The sequence below is a fragment of the Pelophylax lessonae genome (genome assembly GCF_965119305.1).
Source record: "Pelophylax lessonae genome assembly, chromosome: 5".
Lineage (NCBI taxonomy): Eukaryota > Metazoa > Chordata > Amphibia > Anura > Ranidae > Pelophylax > Pelophylax lessonae.
This window is the reverse complement of record NC_138772.1, coordinates 486,377,367-486,396,118: the sequence shown is the minus strand read 5'-3', so window position 1 is coordinate 486,396,118 and position 18,752 is coordinate 486,377,367. Positions and strand designations below refer to the sequence as shown.

The 18,752-nt window shown below is 44.3% G+C and overlaps 1 protein-coding gene across 1 annotated transcript in view; it reads left to right on the top strand.

The window, feature by feature from the left end:
* SNX31 (sorting nexin 31) overlaps window positions 1-18,752 on the top strand; it is a 108,918-nt gene that overhangs the window by 12,527 nt on the left and 77,639 nt on the right. The window contains exons 3-4 of the mRNA XM_082257455.1: window positions 10,628-10,742; window positions 12,178-12,242. Of these exons, the coding sequence (XP_082113581.1) occupies window positions 10,628-10,742; window positions 12,178-12,242 (180 nt within the window). The remainder of the gene's footprint in view (window positions 1-10,627; window positions 10,743-12,177; window positions 12,243-18,752) is intronic.

Below are 18,752 nucleotides of genomic sequence, written 5' to 3'. Positions count from 1 at the left end.
CCCAGGTTGTCATAACTCAACTAAATAAATTGACACATCCAACTTAAAATACAACAAACGTCCCCCTTCGACGTGACCGAAGGTGACCCTAAAATAACAAACTGACCGCGACAAACAAAAAGGGGGGGGGTGGGAGGGGAACCGCTGGGCTGTCTTCTTTCTTCGCTGCTTGACCGACGGAGTGACGTCTCCTCTGTGAGGGGATCCTTAAATGGGTCCTCTTGACGACCTTTCAGCCAATCAAATTGAACTCTTCATAGGCGGGAGAAACCGGCTCATACAGGTCAGGGGCTTATTCTACCTAGAAACTAGAGTAAGCTAACTAACTTATGGCCAATCAGCTTAACTTAAAACTGACAGGCTTTAAACTGCCTAACGACTAACACTCTGCCTATTCTTTTCCTAAACTATCCTCACCTGCCACTACCCCATGAATAAAAGGGGGCCATTCGTTCCCTTTTCTTTTCATGGGGTAGTAGGCAGGATTTTCTTAAGTTTACTTATAACTATTAAAAAAGACACCTTCAGACTTAAATTTGGAATGAAAGAGGCCGCGGCCGTTTATTATTTTACACATTAAAGATCGATAAATCTTTTAAACTTTAAATAACAGCAGTATAGAACAAACCCGGTCCCAACGACCCAGGTTGTCATAACTCAACTAAATAAATTGACACATCCAAAAGGCAGGCGGCTCACACCCGCCTGGCACACCCCCACCACGCGGCCTCTTCCACGCAAGTGCCCAGATTGGCATTAAAAGTATCTAGGCCAATGTCTGATAGATGGGTGTCATCAAACCTATACAATCCACTAGTACCTCCCTCCAGCTCTATATGCCTAAAAGATAAAATACCAACGACGCGCAGCAGCTTCTCCAAAGCCCTGTTCACGCGCTTACGGATTTTTTCAAGCGGTTTCAAATAACAGTGCTTGAACCAAGCGAGTCTAGGTATAATCTCCGAAAAAACAATGGTCAAAAAAGGGAATGTTGACTTTAGTAATTGTAAGTCATCCCGGATAGCAAAAATCAAGTCTAACGTTCTTGCCCTGCCAACGTCATTCCCCCCAAGGTGTACAACCAAGACATCCGGAGGGGGGAGAAACTGCAGTAGTCTAAAAATTTCCGGACGAAATTCCGACCACAGCATACCTCGCTTGCTAAACCACTGAACCCTAAAGTAATTGGGATCCAGACCGATGTTTTCGCCATAAGGACGTCTTCTGGCTCGTGCACGAGCCCAGTGCACGAAAGAATGTCCGATGATCCACACGTCCAGACATTGACCTGAAAAATTTTTTAACAAACAGTGTCAGGGCGGATGTAAGTTTGAAAAACATCCGACTTCCACCTGCCCAACTTTTTAACAACTTGATCACCGAGACCCAATCTTGCCGCTTCAGTAGCGGCACCAATACGAAATGAATGAGAAGTTAACCTTTCCTCTTCCAAACCCAATTGAACGAGACATTTTTTAAAAACAGCATTGAATTGATAGCCAGTCAATGGCCTACCATCCCGATGATTAAACAAAAAAGCCGAACCGGCCGATCTGATTGTCAAAAATTTTTTCAATAGACGTACCGGACATATTGAAGAATTGAGAAACCTGTGCAACATAACGCGCTTCCCAACACCTAATTGATCCGTCTTAGAGAAGCGTATTAAAATGCAGCATGACACATCAGATAAAACCGCATCCGAGAGAAAAAGACCAGAGCTAAGCGTCCTACTCGTCGGCACGAGCTCCGATATCCTTAGTGCTGCAAAAAACATCAACGAAAAAGCCGCCTGAAAAAGGACCGACTCGTAATAGGAAAAACAAACGATTGACGTAACCGCACACAATCTCTCTAAAAGTGGGACAGTAATGGGCTTCCTAGAATCGGGCAAGAATTTCGCTTTACGGTAACCCTTCAGTGCCTGCCGCACTGTAAAAAAGGAAGAGCATGAAGGGAAATTTTTTAGCTTAACGAAAAAGGACACTCCTGCCAGAATTTTGGTTACGTGAGACCAAGCATATTCCCTATGGAATAACGAATTTAAAAAAGATAACACCAAATTTTCCGAAAAACTATCGGGGGATGCACCCAATGACTGAAGATGCGACAGCCATAATGACCATGCTGATGGGTATCCCGCCATGGTCGCCGGAGCCAAAGAACGCAAAACGTTCTTTGCTACCAAGTCTAGACTATGTGCCATAGGAGGCTCGGGTAATGACAGCTCTGTTCGTCCGCTTCCGGAAACAGCGTAAAAAATCGCTCCATCTGTAAGCGAGACAAAGCATCCGCCAAACCATTATCTTTGCCGGGGACAAAAGTCGCCTTAATCCAAATATTAAACGATAAGCATTTAGCTACTAAATACCGCAATAAGGCTATAACAGGAGGGGATTTTGAAGACAAACAATTGATAGCGAACATCACCCCCCTGTTATCAGTCCGAACCATTAATCTTCTGTTCCGAAAATGATGGCCCCAAATCTCCAGGGCCACCACGATGGGAAAGAGCTCGAGAAGAACACTGTTGCGTGTATAACCCAATTGCACCCATTTCTGGCACCAGCGATCAGCACACCAATGTGTGCGCCAGATGGCGGCAAAGCCTACCGAACCCGCTGAGTCGGTGAAGAGACAAAAATCCTTGTCAAGAACAAATTCTTCCTGCCAAAGACTTTTGCCATTGAAATCCGATAAAAACTGGTACCACACCAGCATATCCTCCCTGACCTCCTGAGTTAACCTCACGTGAGAATTTGGCGACTTCAGACCCGCAATCGTTGCATACAGCTTCCTGGAAAATAGCTTACCCAGGGGAATAACCCTGGAAGCAAAAGCCAGCAAACCAAGCAAGGACTGCATCTCCTTAAGGCGAACCTTACGTCTCCGGATCAAAGTTAGCAGGCAAAACTTCAATTTAGACACTTTGTCTAGCGGGAGCCTAAATTCCATTTCTTCGGAGTCGATTGTGATGCCTAAAAATTGAATGCAAGTAGACGGAAAAGCCGTCTTCTCATGTGCCAACGGGATCCCAAACAGCTCGCACAACTGAACAAAACCATTCAGCAAGCGCGAGCAGTCTGTAGACCCTGCCCTTCCCAAGAACAAAAAATCGTCTAAATAATGGACGATGTCAGTCGAATCGCAAAGGAGCGACACTGCCCATTCCAAAAAGGTGGCAAAACACTCAAAATAAAAACATGACAATGAACATCCCATGGGGAGACATCTGTCGAAATAAAAATTACCCGAAAAGAAAAACCCCAGGGAATTAAAGGCGTCCGGGTGGACCGGCAGCAGACGAAACGCCGATTTGATGTCCGCCTTGGCCATCAAAACCCCTTTGCCCAGACCCCTTAATTTAACCAAGGCATCGTCAAACGAAGAGTATTGGACCGTAGCTAAATCCTCGCTTATTTCATCATTTAAGGAATCCCCGAAAGGAAACGACAAATGATGAATAAGCCTGTAAGAATTAGGCTCCTTCTTTTGGACAATGCCCAAAGGGGAGATCCTAAAATTCTCAAAGGGTGGGACAGAGAAAGGGCCCGCGAATCTACCTAAATCTATTTCTTTACTTACCTTTTCGGCCACAACCGATTCCAAACCCGCCACGGATCTAAGATTATCTACCAACCTACAACCCTTACCGTAAAACTTGGGAAGAGGGAAACCATCCCGAAAGCCCTCAATTAGTAGGGTGGCTCTCACCCTGTCTGGGTAGCGCTGGAGCCACGGGAGCATGGCGGTGAGGTTCACTGGGGTTACCGCCCTTGTGTCCAAAACCCGGTGCCTGACCCCCTTGCTTCTTGAAGCATTTTGCAATGGGGTGGGCCCCAGAGCAAAAGGCGCATTCGTGCCGGTACTTGCACGAACCCGGCCACTTACAGACGGATTCGTTGAAGTTGAAGCACACTCCTTTTCTAAATTGAAAACCCGGGGAGGATGCTTGGGACTGTTGACTCGGAAAGGGCTGCCTGGAAAAAATAGACCTCTGGGGAAGAAAAAGGTCCAGCCAAAGGCTGACATCCTTAGTCCCCCATTTCATGGCAGGCTGCACCGCTAGTTTTTGGCGAAAAGCCACGTCATACTGGAACCATGATGTCCCACCAAAATTCTTGTAAGCTTCTAAAATGATATCCGCGTGCTGGAAAAGCCCCACACTTTTGGTAGGGAATTTCTCACACATTACTGATGAAAAAATAAAGAAACCCTGCAACCAGTTATTGAAAGATTTGGAAACAGGGCGCCTTCGTTCCTCATCATCCTTCCTATCCCCTTTAGCAACAAAATCCCTAGACGAAGGCAACAGTGACAACATATCAATAAAATGTCCCTGCCATATTCTCTCCTTAACCGATTCGGATAGGTGGAAACCTAGCGGGGACATTTCACAGGTGAGAGTTTCCTTAAGGGAAGTCTCAGGTAAATTTTGGGATTGAGCCAGGAGATAGGAAGCAGACATCTCAGAGTGCAAGCTCTGGGGCCTATGATGTTCAACCTCCACATTGCCCACATGAGGAACCCAGACATCCCTAGGTGAAGGGGCATGCTGTGATAACCCCAAATCTCCAACTGGGTTGGCAGATACTGCCGTATCAGTGGCCGGTGTACCAGTCCTGCAGGACCCAGCAACCGTACTGTTCTCAATCAGAGACCTAAAATCATTTAAAAAATTTTGAAGTAAGCCAGCAAAGGCTGGCAGGGGGGTACCGTCCTGAGCGACAGCACCCCCAGTGCTCATATCCGGTGTGGGCTGTGTTCCCAGGGGGCCACTGCTCGAGGCAGATGCTGGCGACCCCTGCTGCTGTGTCCCGGGGGGCCTAGGGGCCCTAGTAGGGGCTGGAGGCCCGGGCTGCTGTATCCCAGATGGCCCAGACTCTGAACGTCTGGCTTGTGTGGTAGGCAAAATCCCTGGGGGCCTAGGGAGGAATGTGGGTGCAGGCATTGCGTCTATGAAGATCCCCTCACCTGATCTCGCCGGCGCGATCCCTTCCGGATTCCTGGTCCCGCCGCACGATCCCGCCGCCTCCGACCGGGCCCTCGCTCCGGGTCCTGGAGCAGGTCTTCCCGTTGGTCTTCTCCGCGGCGAGTCTTCACCTCCCCTCCCGGCGCGCCGGACGCCCGCCGGAGGGGAGAACCGTTGGCGCGGGGTGCGCCGCCTCTTCGCCGGCCCGATTCCTTGGCCGGTTCTTCCGGGTGTGGCGCGCCTGCGCACACCCCTCTCCGTGATGTCGTCCACGCCCGTCGTCACCGACGATGACGCTCTTCCTTCCGCGCCCGCCGCGTCACCGGATCCTCTTCCGACGTCTCTTCCGGCGGCCACCGTCTGCACCGGTCCTGCGCGATCTTCAACTTCCGCCACTTCGGAGGCCGCGACGAGCGGCAACTCGAAACACCACCGGAGCCAGTCTTCGCCGCCATCTTCTCCCGCCCGCTCGATCAATCTTCTGAGGAGGCTCATCTTCGGCTGAGGTAAGCGGGGGCGCCTAACTCCTCTTCGTCTCTTCTCCTCTTCCAGGAAAGCTGCCGCTGAATTTCTTCCTCCCCGACCGCCTGCTGGACTACCGACAGTGGACCACTGCTCCCGCCGACGATGGACTCTGGAACCGCTGGAACCGCTGGGCTGTCTTCTTTCTTCGCTGCTTGACCGACGGAGTGACGTCTCCTTTGTGAGGGGATCCTTAAATGGGTCCTCTTGACGACCTTTCAGCCAATCAAATTGAACTCTTCATAGGCGGGAGAAACCGGCTCATACAGGTCAGGGGCTTATTCTACCTAGAAACTAGAGTAAGCTAACTAACTTATGGCCAATCAGCTTAACTTAAAACTGACAGGCTTTAAACTGCCTAACGACTAACACTCTGCCTATTCTTTTCCTAAACTATCCTCACCTGCCACTACCCCATGAATAAAAGGGGGCCATTCGTTCCCTTTTCTTTTCATTCTACAAGTTCTGTGGCGTAATGTGTGGAATGTTGTGCAGGAGCTTCATTTAAAAATAAAACTGGTCACCACTGCTGTCTCTCCTTGTGCAGGATGACTGGTCTGGCGATGTCACCACTATTTTTACAAGGTTATATCTGGGTTTCCAAAGGCTTTGGGAGTGTATAGGCCCAGGGAGTGTATTGGTTTCCTTTTTTTAAAAATCATTTTTATTATTTTTTAAAGAAAGTGTATAAAACTTTGCAGGGTCGACACAGAAGTAAAAAAAACTAAACCAATGTATTATACAGAAAGGATTCGGAAGGTAAAAAAACCAAACCAATGCATCATATAGAGAGGATTAGGAAAGGTGTGTGTGTGTGTGTGTTGTGTTTTTAGAGACATTTTTCAGTTCTAACCCTATGTGGTGATGAGTCCGCTTCGATAACCTCAAATATTTGGACAGAGGCATCTAAAATCAATGTGGAAACATAGAAATCGAAATCAATATGCTTAAGGATTAATCTTAGTTCATTGTGTCACTTCAAAGTAGCTCAAAGTGCTCGTATTGGGCAAACTGGAAAGACATCCCCTGAGGGCCCTCCCCCCTTGCAGCCATGTCCCACTTTAAGGCCTCAAGCACACAGGGCATTTTTGCAGCTGCTTTTAGGAGCATCAGACGTGGTGTTGTTGTTTTTTTTTTTTTTTTTATATATATATTTGCAGCTTAAAAATGCCCCTCCATGTTATTTTATGGCCTCTTGCACACACAGACGTTTTGAAGCTTTTAGTGACATAGGGGTTTTTAAGCTGCAAAAAAAACCCCAGGGCCAGTGCGTTCAAAACAGTCTCTTGTCATTATTTACACTACACTGCCTTTTTTGGGGTGAAAAGGTAGAAGTACAATGTACTCCATACTCATTCACATAGGGGGACTGGATCTGGGGGTTTCCTTTACAGGGGGCGTCCAGATTCCTATAAGCCCCCTACCCACAGACCCCCCCACCACCGCCCAGTGTTGTCGGGAAGAGGCCCTTGTTCTCATCAACATGGGGACAAGGTGCTTTGGGGTGGGGGGGTGCAAAGACCCCCTGCCTCAAGGCACCCACCTCCCCATGTTGAGGGCATGTGACCTGGCATGGTCCAGGAGGGGATGGGGCTGCCGCATGCTCCGGGAAGGGTCTGGTATGGATTTTGGGGGGACCAAAATTTTGGCGAGGAGTCCCCCCCCCCCCCCCCCCCCCCTTAACATCCTCAGTGCACAAGTCGCACCAAAAGTCGGATCATCATGATCCGACTTAGATGTGACTTCCATTCAAATCAATTGGGTTAAAGCCGTATCAAAGACAGCTCATAGGCAACCATTGATTTTAAATCGAGACAGAAAAACGCTGCTAAAAGCTAATGCGGCTATACGCGCATTGACGCCAATCAGGGCTCGAGTCCTTCAGGAATGCATAGGAACGGCGTTCCTGTACTTTCCACAGCAGGAACACCGTTCCCGTTAGCAGCCAAATCCTGCAGGACCGGCCTTTGTCCTCCCCTCCTTCGGTTCTCCTCCAATGGCCGCTGTAACAAAGTCCAGCCTCCTAGACTGGCTCCAGTGATAGGCGGAACACTAACCCAATTCTGGCCAATTGAATCAGTGTGACGTGTATTATAGGAGGCGGGACTTTGTTACAGTGGCCGCTGGAGGAGGACCGAGGGAGGGGGAGGACAGGCGTGCCAGGACATTCAAATCCAAGATCCATGACACAGCGGAAGATCACCGCCTAGTGCTATCCATCCAGGCCCTGGTCAGGCTGTGTTGCTGGGCCCTGGTCAGGCTGTGTTGCTGGGCCCTGGTCAGGCTGCATTTGATGTAAAGTAGTGAGTGTACAGCTTGTAGAACAGTGTACATTTGCAGTCCCCTCAAAAAAACTCAGCACACAGCCATTAATGTCTAAACTGCTGGCAACAAAAGTGAGTACACCCTAAAGTCAAAATAAGGCCCAAAGTATCAATATTTTGTGTGGCCACCTTTTTTTTTTTTTTTTCCAGCACTGCCTTAACCCTCTTGGGCATGGAGTTCACCAGAGCTTCACAGGTTGCCACTGGAGTCTTCCACTCCTCCAGGACGACATTACTGAGCTGGTGGATGTTAAGAGACCTTTGCTCCTCCACTTTCCATTTGAAGATGCCCCACAGATGCTCAATAGGGTTTATACAGCAAATATACAGTGCAAACATACAGACCAGTATGAGAGAGTGAGAGCGATAACACCAAATTTAACACACCTGCTCCCTTTTCACACCTGAGACTCTGTAACACTAAGGAGTCGCATGACACCGAGGACACTTTGGGCCCAATTTAGACATTTTTACTTAGGGGTGTACACACTTTTGTTGCCAGCGGTTTAGACATTAAATCATTTTTTGACTTGACCCCTGACGCCAATGGAAAAAGCTACTAAAAGCATGTTTTTTACAGCTGCTTTTTTCCAGGCGTTGGTAGTGGCTCTGCAGCTCGTTTTTTTCTAACGTCCTGTGTGCATGAGGCCTAAGACTTGGCTCTATCTAGATTGCATTGGTTTCAATTAGCCATTAGTGCACACAGGTTTGAGGAATACATTTTTGATTCAATGTTTCATGCATGGAGTTCACCTTTTTAAAGAGCCAGTTTTAGAAGAATGACTGGGGCTTTGTTGAATGCAAGGCGGACCACATTGGGGGTAGGCCTTTTTCTTGCACCTATGTCCCACTGCACTCTAACATGAACAGATATATTGGTGATGAAAAAGTCATAACACCCTGTTGAAAATAAAGGCTTCAGTATGTCGTAACCAGTAACACTGAATTCTTTGTTTTCTACCCCAAGTGTAAGCCCGTATTTTGGAAATATTGTAACACTGAAATGTTACAAGATTTGAATGGTATGACTGACGGTTTCTATGGTCTCTGGAAATTCTTAAAATTTTCTAAGAGCAGGAATTTGCTAGAATGTGCCATAATAGACATACTACACTTATTAACACGTCTAAAGACCGAGGAAGTAAACTACACAATTTTATCTTTAGGAAAGTCCCCTAAGGGACATTCCCAAGTAGGTTCACTCTGCCTTTCTGCTGCTGCAAAGAAAAGACACAAAGGATAAAGAAACAAGTTTATTTTGTTACGCAAGAAACAGTAGTAGTGCACTGAAATATGTATAATATACAAAGGGATAGTCTAAGCATAAAAGTCCATAATCCATCCCAGGTAGTAAGGGGAGGGAGGGTGCACCTGATAATGCAGCTCCTGATGGTCCGTGTAATCCAACACTGTGACACTAAAGCCCCGTACACACGTACCGATGGTCGGCTTACAAATGTTCCTCTTTTCTCCCCGGGATGTCGGTGTCTGCTGAAAAGTGCAAAGACAGCACAAGGACAGCACAAGAATTTTGTCCGCCGACTGCAGAAGTGATGTCATGTAATGGTTAACTTTCCCTGTGTTTTCTATTTTCTGAGCATGCCCAGTCTTGCAAATCTGCGGTCTGTCGGCCGAATTGTGTACTGACAGGCGAACAATCGTCCGTTCTGGTGTCGGCATACAAATATTTTCATGTTTGCACGAAAGACTTTTGTCCGCGGATTGTGCGCAGACATCTGTCGGAGGCACCATACTAACACGCGTACAATCGGCAGATCCTTCGTCCACCGACGTTTGTATGCCGACGATCGGTACGTGTGTACGGGCCTTTAGGCTGGCCATAGATGGAGCGACTTTTTTCCTGCAACCACCTAATTAAACAGTCCTCTTCACGTCAGAACCCTACCATTTAGCTCCTGGCATTGCAGCAGAGGGAAGGAGGTGGAAGAGGTCTGGAGGAAGTAAACTTCATCTTCTCCTGAATGCTGGGGGTGGCCCTGCATGCTCTGGATCGCAGTCATGCAGTGCCATGGTGACAGCAAGCCAGCCACCATCACCGTAACCACGTATGACGCCATGTGTCTTGGACCTAGGGCGTCGTTGGTTGTTATAGTGCTGATGATCTGCCCTGTGGTAAGTCCTTGCGCCGATCAAGGGCAAACTGGGTCCTGTGCTTGTTGGATCTGTGATTAAGTGATCTATACACTTTTTTTGTTTTAAATGGAAGTCCTTCTGGTCAGAGCTTACACAGGGCTGAAGACTCTCCCAGCAGAGAATCACCTAAAACTAGAGCTGTTGCATGCTTTTCCATACTCTGGTAGTTTCATTGATCCTGAAGAGAACAGAAGCGGTGTAAATAAAAAGGCAAGTATTTGCTGCTGGGGTAATAAGGCACATGAAGGCACAGAGCATAGGTTGGATTTACATTTTTCTTTCAGGGAATACAGTAACAAGCTGAGACAAAGACGAATACGCACATTTTAAACAACATCAAACTGTAAAAGAAATGCATAATTGTATTAATGCAAGCTGTCCGGGTAAGAAAAACCAGTCCACATGAAGGCTTGTGCGCCAATATTTTGATATTTAAGGTTTCTAACCAGGTACTCTCTATAGTGAGAATACGGGCAACCTTCCAGACCTTGGTTGCATGTGCAAACATACACCTTTAATCTATTTCCAGCTGTAATTTCCAGTCATGCATTTGAGTTGGGCATCATACAGTATTGTCAATCCTTTTAGGTTTAAAAGTATGTATATGAAATTCTCTTAAAAATCCCAAAATGGCTTATGTCTCCTTTTTCCATAGATGCACCGGATATTTGGGAACAGACTACCTGTATTTCCACCAAAACACTACCTGGCGATGACCAAATCCATGGCTGAAGAGAGAAGGCAAATGCTTGAACACTACTTACAAGAAAGTAAATGTTTTAGTTGTTCTGTGACTCGTCTTTAGTATTAATAAGGTTCATATGGTGGTATGGTTTATTTGTGGGTTTTTCCTCAGTACTCCCTATGAGAACAAAAATGTTCTTTTCGCATCTCTACCTATAATTTTTTTATAGACTAAATACAACATATAAATTCGGTCATACCATTGTTAAAACCCAACTTCAGTCAAACCAGCACCTTTTAGTTTTAAGTAGAGCAGGAATAAGTCGGAACCCCCCAGCTTTTCTTTTTTTTTTTTTTTTTGTTTTTAGCCATATTATTTCCCCTTCTTGGTAACACCAGGATGAGATGTAGGGTATGGGAGTCACCTAGACAGGAAGTGAAGAAAACTGACAGATGATGGCTCTCGTCACACTATTCAATAAATGTGCTTTACCTCTGCCCCCATCAGAGATTTACTATCCTTTCCTGTACCTGTCCCGTTTTTTACTGGGCAGAAAGTAAGGTTAGACACCCCCAATAGGGACATCAATGGCAGCATTAAACAATAAATGTACAATGGGGGGGGGGGGTGGAGTCTTGACCCTAACCATCTACTACCCAGCATGTGCTTCAAACACCTAGAAAATCTATTTATAAAACTTTCATAGTGCGGATGTGAAAAAAATATCAGCACAGTGAAACTCTAATATATGTAGTTCCAATTTAGCCACCTGATGGCCATGATGCATTTTTTTTCCTGATTGAAGTATTTATGGAACAAATGCATTATGGCCACTGGGTGGCACTGACAATATAGGAACTCGATGTAATGGAGAAAATATGGTACAGCAAGTTTCTATCTTAATGAGCATATGTTTGTCACATCCTCACTACAAACGCTTTTATACATAGACCCTTTTGTGTCTTTGCTGCGAAAGAAAAGCATAAAATATGTACACGTGGTTTGTTAGTAGGGATGAGGTGAAAATTAGAATTTTTATTTACCTCAAATTAATTTTAAGGCTTGCAATGGGAATTAAATGGCTTCTGAGGGGTATGAAAGTACCTTGGCTACTATCCTGGACCTGATCTACCCTTCATTATTTTATTTATATATATATATATATATATATATATATATATATATATATATATATATATATATTGGAATATCAAGCAACAAATAAGAATCAAATATACATAGAGCAATGTGAAAATACAAAGAAAATTAAGAAACGTCAACTAAATCACCCCAAATACACCCCCTGGGACAAAAACAAACCTTCATTAACACATGTCACCTAAGCAGATTAATGAGTGTGTTTTCAGCTTTGACCTTTTTTTAGTGTTTGAACTGTCACTGGGGGAGCTGTCAGGAATGACTTTTTTACTAAATGTTCACTCTATCCTGTATATGATTTTTACAGTAATATTTTTTTTTATTTACCTGTACACATTTTTATGAATGATACATCTCTTTAGTTGTTTCAGATCCTGTTGTTTCAAGCAGTGAGATATTCATGGACTTTTTGAAGAAACTTCAGTTGGTAAGCAGTTTCAGTGTTTGTATGTGTGTGGTGTTGTGTGTTTTTTTTTTTTTTTTTTTTTAACTTTCTTTTCAAAATGATGGACATGCAGTAAGGATTGAGTTGGAATTGTCCTTTCTAAAACCATCATTTATCAAATTTTGCATTTCATTTCAAAATCAAGGTCCCAGACTCTAGAGGAAGAGTGGAGAGGCACAGAATACAAGTTGCATGAGGTCCAGTGGGATGTTTCCATTAAGTGATGGTTTGGGGAGCCATGTCATCTGCTGGTTTTGGTCCACTGGGTTTTATCAAGTTCAAAGTCAGCGCAGCCCTCTACCAGGAAATTCTGGAGCACTTGATGCTTCCCTTTACTGACCAGCTTTATCAAAGTGCTGATTTCATTTTCCAGCAGGACTTGGCACCTGCCCACACTGCCAAATGTACCAATATCTGGTTTAATGATTGTGGTATCACTGTGCTGGACTGGCCTGCAAACTTGCCTGACTTAAATCCCATAGAGCAGTGGTTCTCAACTCCTGTCCTCAGGACCCATTAACAGGCTGGGTTTGCAAGATAACTGAAATGCATCACAGGTAATATCATTTGCTGCTCAGTGATTGGAGTATTCTAGCCTGTATCTCACCAAGGTAATGCTTAAAATCTGGCCTGTTAGCAGGGCCGGACTGGGATTAAAAACCAGCCCTGGAAATAATTTCATACCAGCCCCATAGCATTTTAATACCAGCCCAACAGCATAGCGTCATTTTTTTGATTATAAAAGGGAAAACCATGCATTTTAAAGCACATGTGAAGTGTGTATTATATGTAGATAAGACAGATATGAAATCACATAGGGTGTGTGTATATATATATATATATATATATATATATATATATATATATATATATATATGTGAGAAGATGGCAATAAGGAAAACATTACCAAAGTGCGCTAACAAATAATGAACCAAGTGTTCAAAAAGTACATAGATGGTAACCGGATTTAAAAATCATATGCATTCAGTCCAAAACAAAAGTGCAAAAACTGTGAAAAAGTCTTTCTTTTCAAATTGGAGTGAAGGTAAGGGAGTGTTGGGAGGTGGGTGGGGCCTCGTCCCAAAAAAATGATCCAAAGTGATTCTCAGTGGCCTGATATACACATGTGGACACCCAGTGTTAGGAGTGGACTCTTACCACAATGTGGAGAGATGTGAGCATGTACTTGGTTGTATCTAGAAGTCCCCAACTGATCAAGCTGGCAGGGATGGCTCTCGGGATGGACCGGAACAATCAGCTGCTTCCGAAGTGGAGGGGGGGATCTGTAGGCTTCCAAGCAGGGGGAGATGCCAAGACAGAGCAACCCAGAGAAAAGAAGAGGACTATAGTGCATTACCTTCGACTTTAATGATAAAACGAATGAGGGTACACTTACACATTCCGGACAAACAAACAGCAAATACAGGGCGGTCGCGGGTGTCTGCAGTACAAACCGGGACCTATGACAGCACGGCTGGCTCCCCCCGACGCGTTTCCACTAACAAGTCGGCTTCTGGGATTGGAGCTACAGCCGCGCTGTCCACATCTCTCATTTAAGTGTTGGCAAGTGGAGACTTCCGGTGCGGACTCGGCGGGGACTCGGAAGTGCAATGACGCACTTCCGGTTGCGGAGTTGGCCAATCATAGCATATTCCTCCGAAGACCCGGACGTGCAATGACGCACTTCCGGTTCCGGAGTCGACCTATCATGATCGTAATACTTCAAAGACCCGGAAGTGTTACGATATCTTTCCGGATTCTTGTTGGGCCAATTGCAGCGGATGTCAACAAAGCAATTGGTAGGTGGTACTAAAGTGTCCAGAAAAAGAAACGTACTTTACCTAACAATGCATGGACTAGTGGTGCAATGTAAGAAGGCAAGCAGTGTGGCCATGTTTACCTTTCTTAACAGCTAAGAAGAGAATCATTTGATTAAAAGGCAAAAAATATGATTAAAAAATGCTAATCTTCACGGTGAAAGAATTATCTATTGGTGAGAGTAAGCAATTTTGGAGGATAAATTATAAATGGCCACAATTTGGACTAAAAACTAAAAATCCAATAGGTGGACATATTTTAATCAATGTTAAAAAATGGATTTATTTTAAAATTATTAAAAAACTTTTCTGTGTAAAACAAAATTGTTGGTTAGGGTGGGTCGCAATGGAAATCTCCATCCGCCAACTGGTATATTTAATAACAATGCATGTATAAAATACCAAATTTTCCATATATAAAAATATAAAAGTTGTCTAAAAAATTTTTTTCAAAAAATTTTATAAAAAATTATTTAAACATCAAATTTGAAGAAGGAGAATAATAATGAAGGAGAAAAAGATTGGCTGAAAGAGAACAGACTATGAAAGAAAGTGTGTATCAATTGTAGGAAGGACTAGTCATTGTTTATATGGGCATTAATGTCCCACTCTACATTCATGCCCCAGGGCTGGTAACACTTTAATTCATGAATCCAAAACGTTTCGCGCCTGGAGATAGTCCTTTTCATATCACTCCCTCTCCAATGGGGGGAGTAGCCTTCAATCACGACAGCTTTCAGTTGTGCATAGTTTTGATTATGACATCTGTCGTGATGGGCTGAAAGGCTGTGTCCAGGGAATCCAATTTGTATGTTGGTAAGATGCTCCCCAATTCTTATACTAGGGGTTCTAATCGTTCTTCCAACATACTGCAACCCACATCCACAAGTAAGGAGATATATAGCTCCCCTACTTTGGCATGTAACAAAGTTTTGGATATCGTACTTTTTCTTGGTTACTGTAGAGTTGAAGGTTTTAGTTCTCTGTGTTTTTAACTCTTTACATACCCGGCATTTTTTACAGGGAAAAAAGCCTTTCATATTAGAAAACATTCTAGGGATGGCAGGCTTCTCAACTGGAGTAGGAGCAATCAGGTCTTTCAAATTCCTGGTTCTCTTATATATGATGGGGGGTCTTTCGGGAAGGTTTGGTCCTAGGATTCTATCTCCCTTAAGTATATGCCAATACTTCCGGAAAGTCTTGTTAACCCATCTGTATCCAGTGGAGAAGGAGGTAACAAAGGCATATTCGAATTTAGAAAAGGCGCCAGTTTGTTTAGGTTTAGGGACCACTAGTTCTCTTTGTGGTACATCTTTAACTTGGAGGATGCTTTGTTCCAAAGCTTCTTTTTTGAAACCTTTTTCCAGGAATCTATCCTTCAATATGTCGCTCTGAACCTTGAAGTCGTGAGAGTCCGTACAATTACGGCGGATCCTCCTAAACTGACTGGTGGGGACCGAAGATAGCCAATTTGGGTGGTGGCAGCTATCAAGGGGGATGAACCCGTTCTTATCCGTGGGTTTAAAAAATGTCCTAGTGCCAAACTTACATCCTATCCTATAGATGGTAAGGTCTAGGAAGTTGATGGAAACCTCACTGAACTGGTAGGTGAGGCGAATGCCCCAATCGTTGCAGTTCAGTCGTTCCATAAAGAGTTTGAGGGAAGGGGTGTCACCCTTCCACAGCAGTAGGACATCATCTATATATCTCCTCCATAGGAAGATATTAGGTTCACGGTTATCATAGATGTTACGGTCCTCCCATAGTGCCATAAACAAATTTGCAAGGCTGGGAGCAAATTTTGCTCCCATCGCCACTCCAGTCTGTTGCAAATAGAAATTCCCACCGTAATAGAAATAATTGTGCTCCATTCCGAACTGTAAAAGCTCCAGAATGAACACTTTTTGTTTGAATGGAAGGTCAAAATGGTTGTCAAGGAAGGTGCTGACAGCTTCATATCCCATTTGGTGAGGTATGATGGTGTACAGGGATGAGACATCCGCTGTAACCATCAATACCTCACCATCTGTCTCCAGGTTGGTGAGTTCCTGGATGCACTGGGAGGTGTCTTTTAAAAATGCGGGGGTTTGCTGCACAAGAGGCTGGAGGAAATGATCCACATATTTACCTATACGTGAGGTGACTGAATCTATCCCACTTATTATTGGTCTACCTGGGGGCTTTATTAAGCTTTTGTGGACCTTGGGTAGATAATAAATAAGTGGGATTCTGGGGGCTAAAGGAACTAAATGTTCTTTTTCTTTTTCATTAAGAATGCCCTCTTCATAACCTCTCAAAATTAAGCGTTCAAGCTTCCTCTTGTATAGGTAAGTAGGATCATTTGGGAGGATCCGGTAAGTCTCACCATCAGATAATAAACGGTCCATCTCCTCCACATAATCATCTTTTTTCAGCAGCACAACCCCACCTCCTTTGTCAGCTGGGCGTATGATTAAATCTTTACGTTCACAAAGTGATTTCACTCCTTCCATCAAATCTTTCTGAATATGGTGAGAGAATTTAGCTTCATCAAGGTCCTTCAAAACCAAATCTTTGAATACCGTGATGTTACTACTTTTGACACCTTGGGGATTAAAGAGTGAGGCATTTTTTAAATTAGTGTGACTGTAAGGAGAAACTTGGTAGCTGGTATAGTTTCTTTCCTTAGCATTTGACAAAAAATGTCTCTTCACATTTAATTTTCTGACATATTTGTGCACATCTATGAATGTGTCAAGTTTGTTGATGCCTTTCTTTGGTGCGTATTTCAGGCCTTTGTCTAGGGTTCGTTGTTCTGAATCTGTCAGGGTGACTCCACTTAGGTTGAAGATGCCCTGCCCTTTCATCTTTTCCTTTTTCCTGGAGTCACCTCCCCTGCACCCCCTTGTTTTTTTCTTTTGCCTTTGTTGTGGCCCTTCCCTAAAAAACCCCTCGGTTTTTGGCTAATGGGGGTGTTGGTAGAATGATTATGTTGAGGTTCATAATCATCATCCTCACTCTCATCTGTGTCCTCTTGTAAGGATTCATATCTGTTATTGGACACTAACTTTCTTGGGTCTTGATAAGAAGGACCAAGATAGTTTCCCTCATAATCCAAAGACAATCTTCTAGATTTTTTAGGAGAGGGTGAGGTACGGTGTTTATAAGCAGATCTATGATCTTCCTCTTCCCATCTCAAATTTTTGGTTTGAGAATGGGTAACCCCTTTTCCACTTTTTCCTTTCCCTTTGGTAGATTGGGAGAGGGATTTCTCCTTCAAAGGTTTAAATTTGGAGTGGAAAGCTCCAGATGTAGAAGGTACCGGATTTCTCGCAGGGGGGAGTTTCCGGTTGTCAGGCTGTAAGTTTTCCTGCATTTCTATTGAATTTGAATCTCCAACTTCAGTATTGACTAAAGTACTGGTGGTTGCACTAGAACTCTCCCCAGTGTTCAATTGCCACTTGAACACACGGGTAGAGTTATAGTCTTCCAAATCTCGGAAATATTTTTTCCGTTTTTTTATTTTCTGTTCCTCTTCCTCCATGGTGAGGATCTCTCTTAGCTCTTGTGTGTACATTTTGTAGGCCTCTTCTTCTTTAAATGGAGTCAGTTTCTCCTTGATTTCTAACATCTCCTTATTGAGTCTAATGGTCTTCCTCCTCTTTTTGTCAACAAGGAAGTTTAGCAGGCTGATGCCTGCACCATTGAAAAACTGACTCCATTCCAGAAGTTCTGTATCCCCTTGGTCAGGGTTCAAGTTCCACCTGAGGCTACGGGGAACCATTTTTTCTGCTATATATCTCTCTAGGAAGACTATATCCCATGCGGCATGTAACTCTGCCACCATTACATTTTTGAGTCGCATGAATATTCCCCTGAGATCAGTGGATTCTGGTTTGGTTCTAGTAAACACATCATCCACTGCTAGTTTGCGGGAACTGTGATATTCAAAGATGTCCATTCCCTAAAAAAGGACGCAGCTACCTGTGAAAGTGTGAATAAATTTTGAAAGAAAATAGGTGCGCGGTCCTGAAGTGATGAGAAGGTGAGGTGAAAGCAGCACTGAAATATGAATTAAACGTGAGAAGATGGCAATAAGGAAAACATTACCAAAGTGCGCTAACAAATAATGAACCAAGTGTTCAAAAAGTACATAGATGGTAACCGGATTTAAAAATCATATGCATTCAGTCCAAAACAAAAGTGCAAAAACTGTGAAAAAGTCTTTCTTTTCAAATTGGAGTGAAGGTAAGGGAGTGTTGGGAGGTGGGTGGGGCCTCGTCCCAAAAAAATGATCCAAAGTGATTCTCAGTGGCCTGATATACACATGTGGACACCCAGTGTTAGGAGTGGACTCTTACCACAATGTGGAGAGATGTGAGCATGTACTTGGTTGTATCTAGAAGTCCCCAACTGATCAAGCTGGCAGGGATGGCTCTCGGGATGGACCGGAACAATCAGCTGCTTCCGAAGTGGAGGGGGGGATCTGTAGGCTTCCAAGCAGGGGGAGATGCCAAGACAGAGCAACCCAGAGAAAAGAAGAGGACTATAGTGCATTACCTTCGACTTTAATGATAAAACGAATGCCGGGTATGTAAAGAGTTAAAAACACAGAGAACTAAAACCTTCAACTCTACAGTAACCAAGAAAAAGTACGATATCCAAAACTTTGTTACATGCCAAAGTAGGGGAGCTA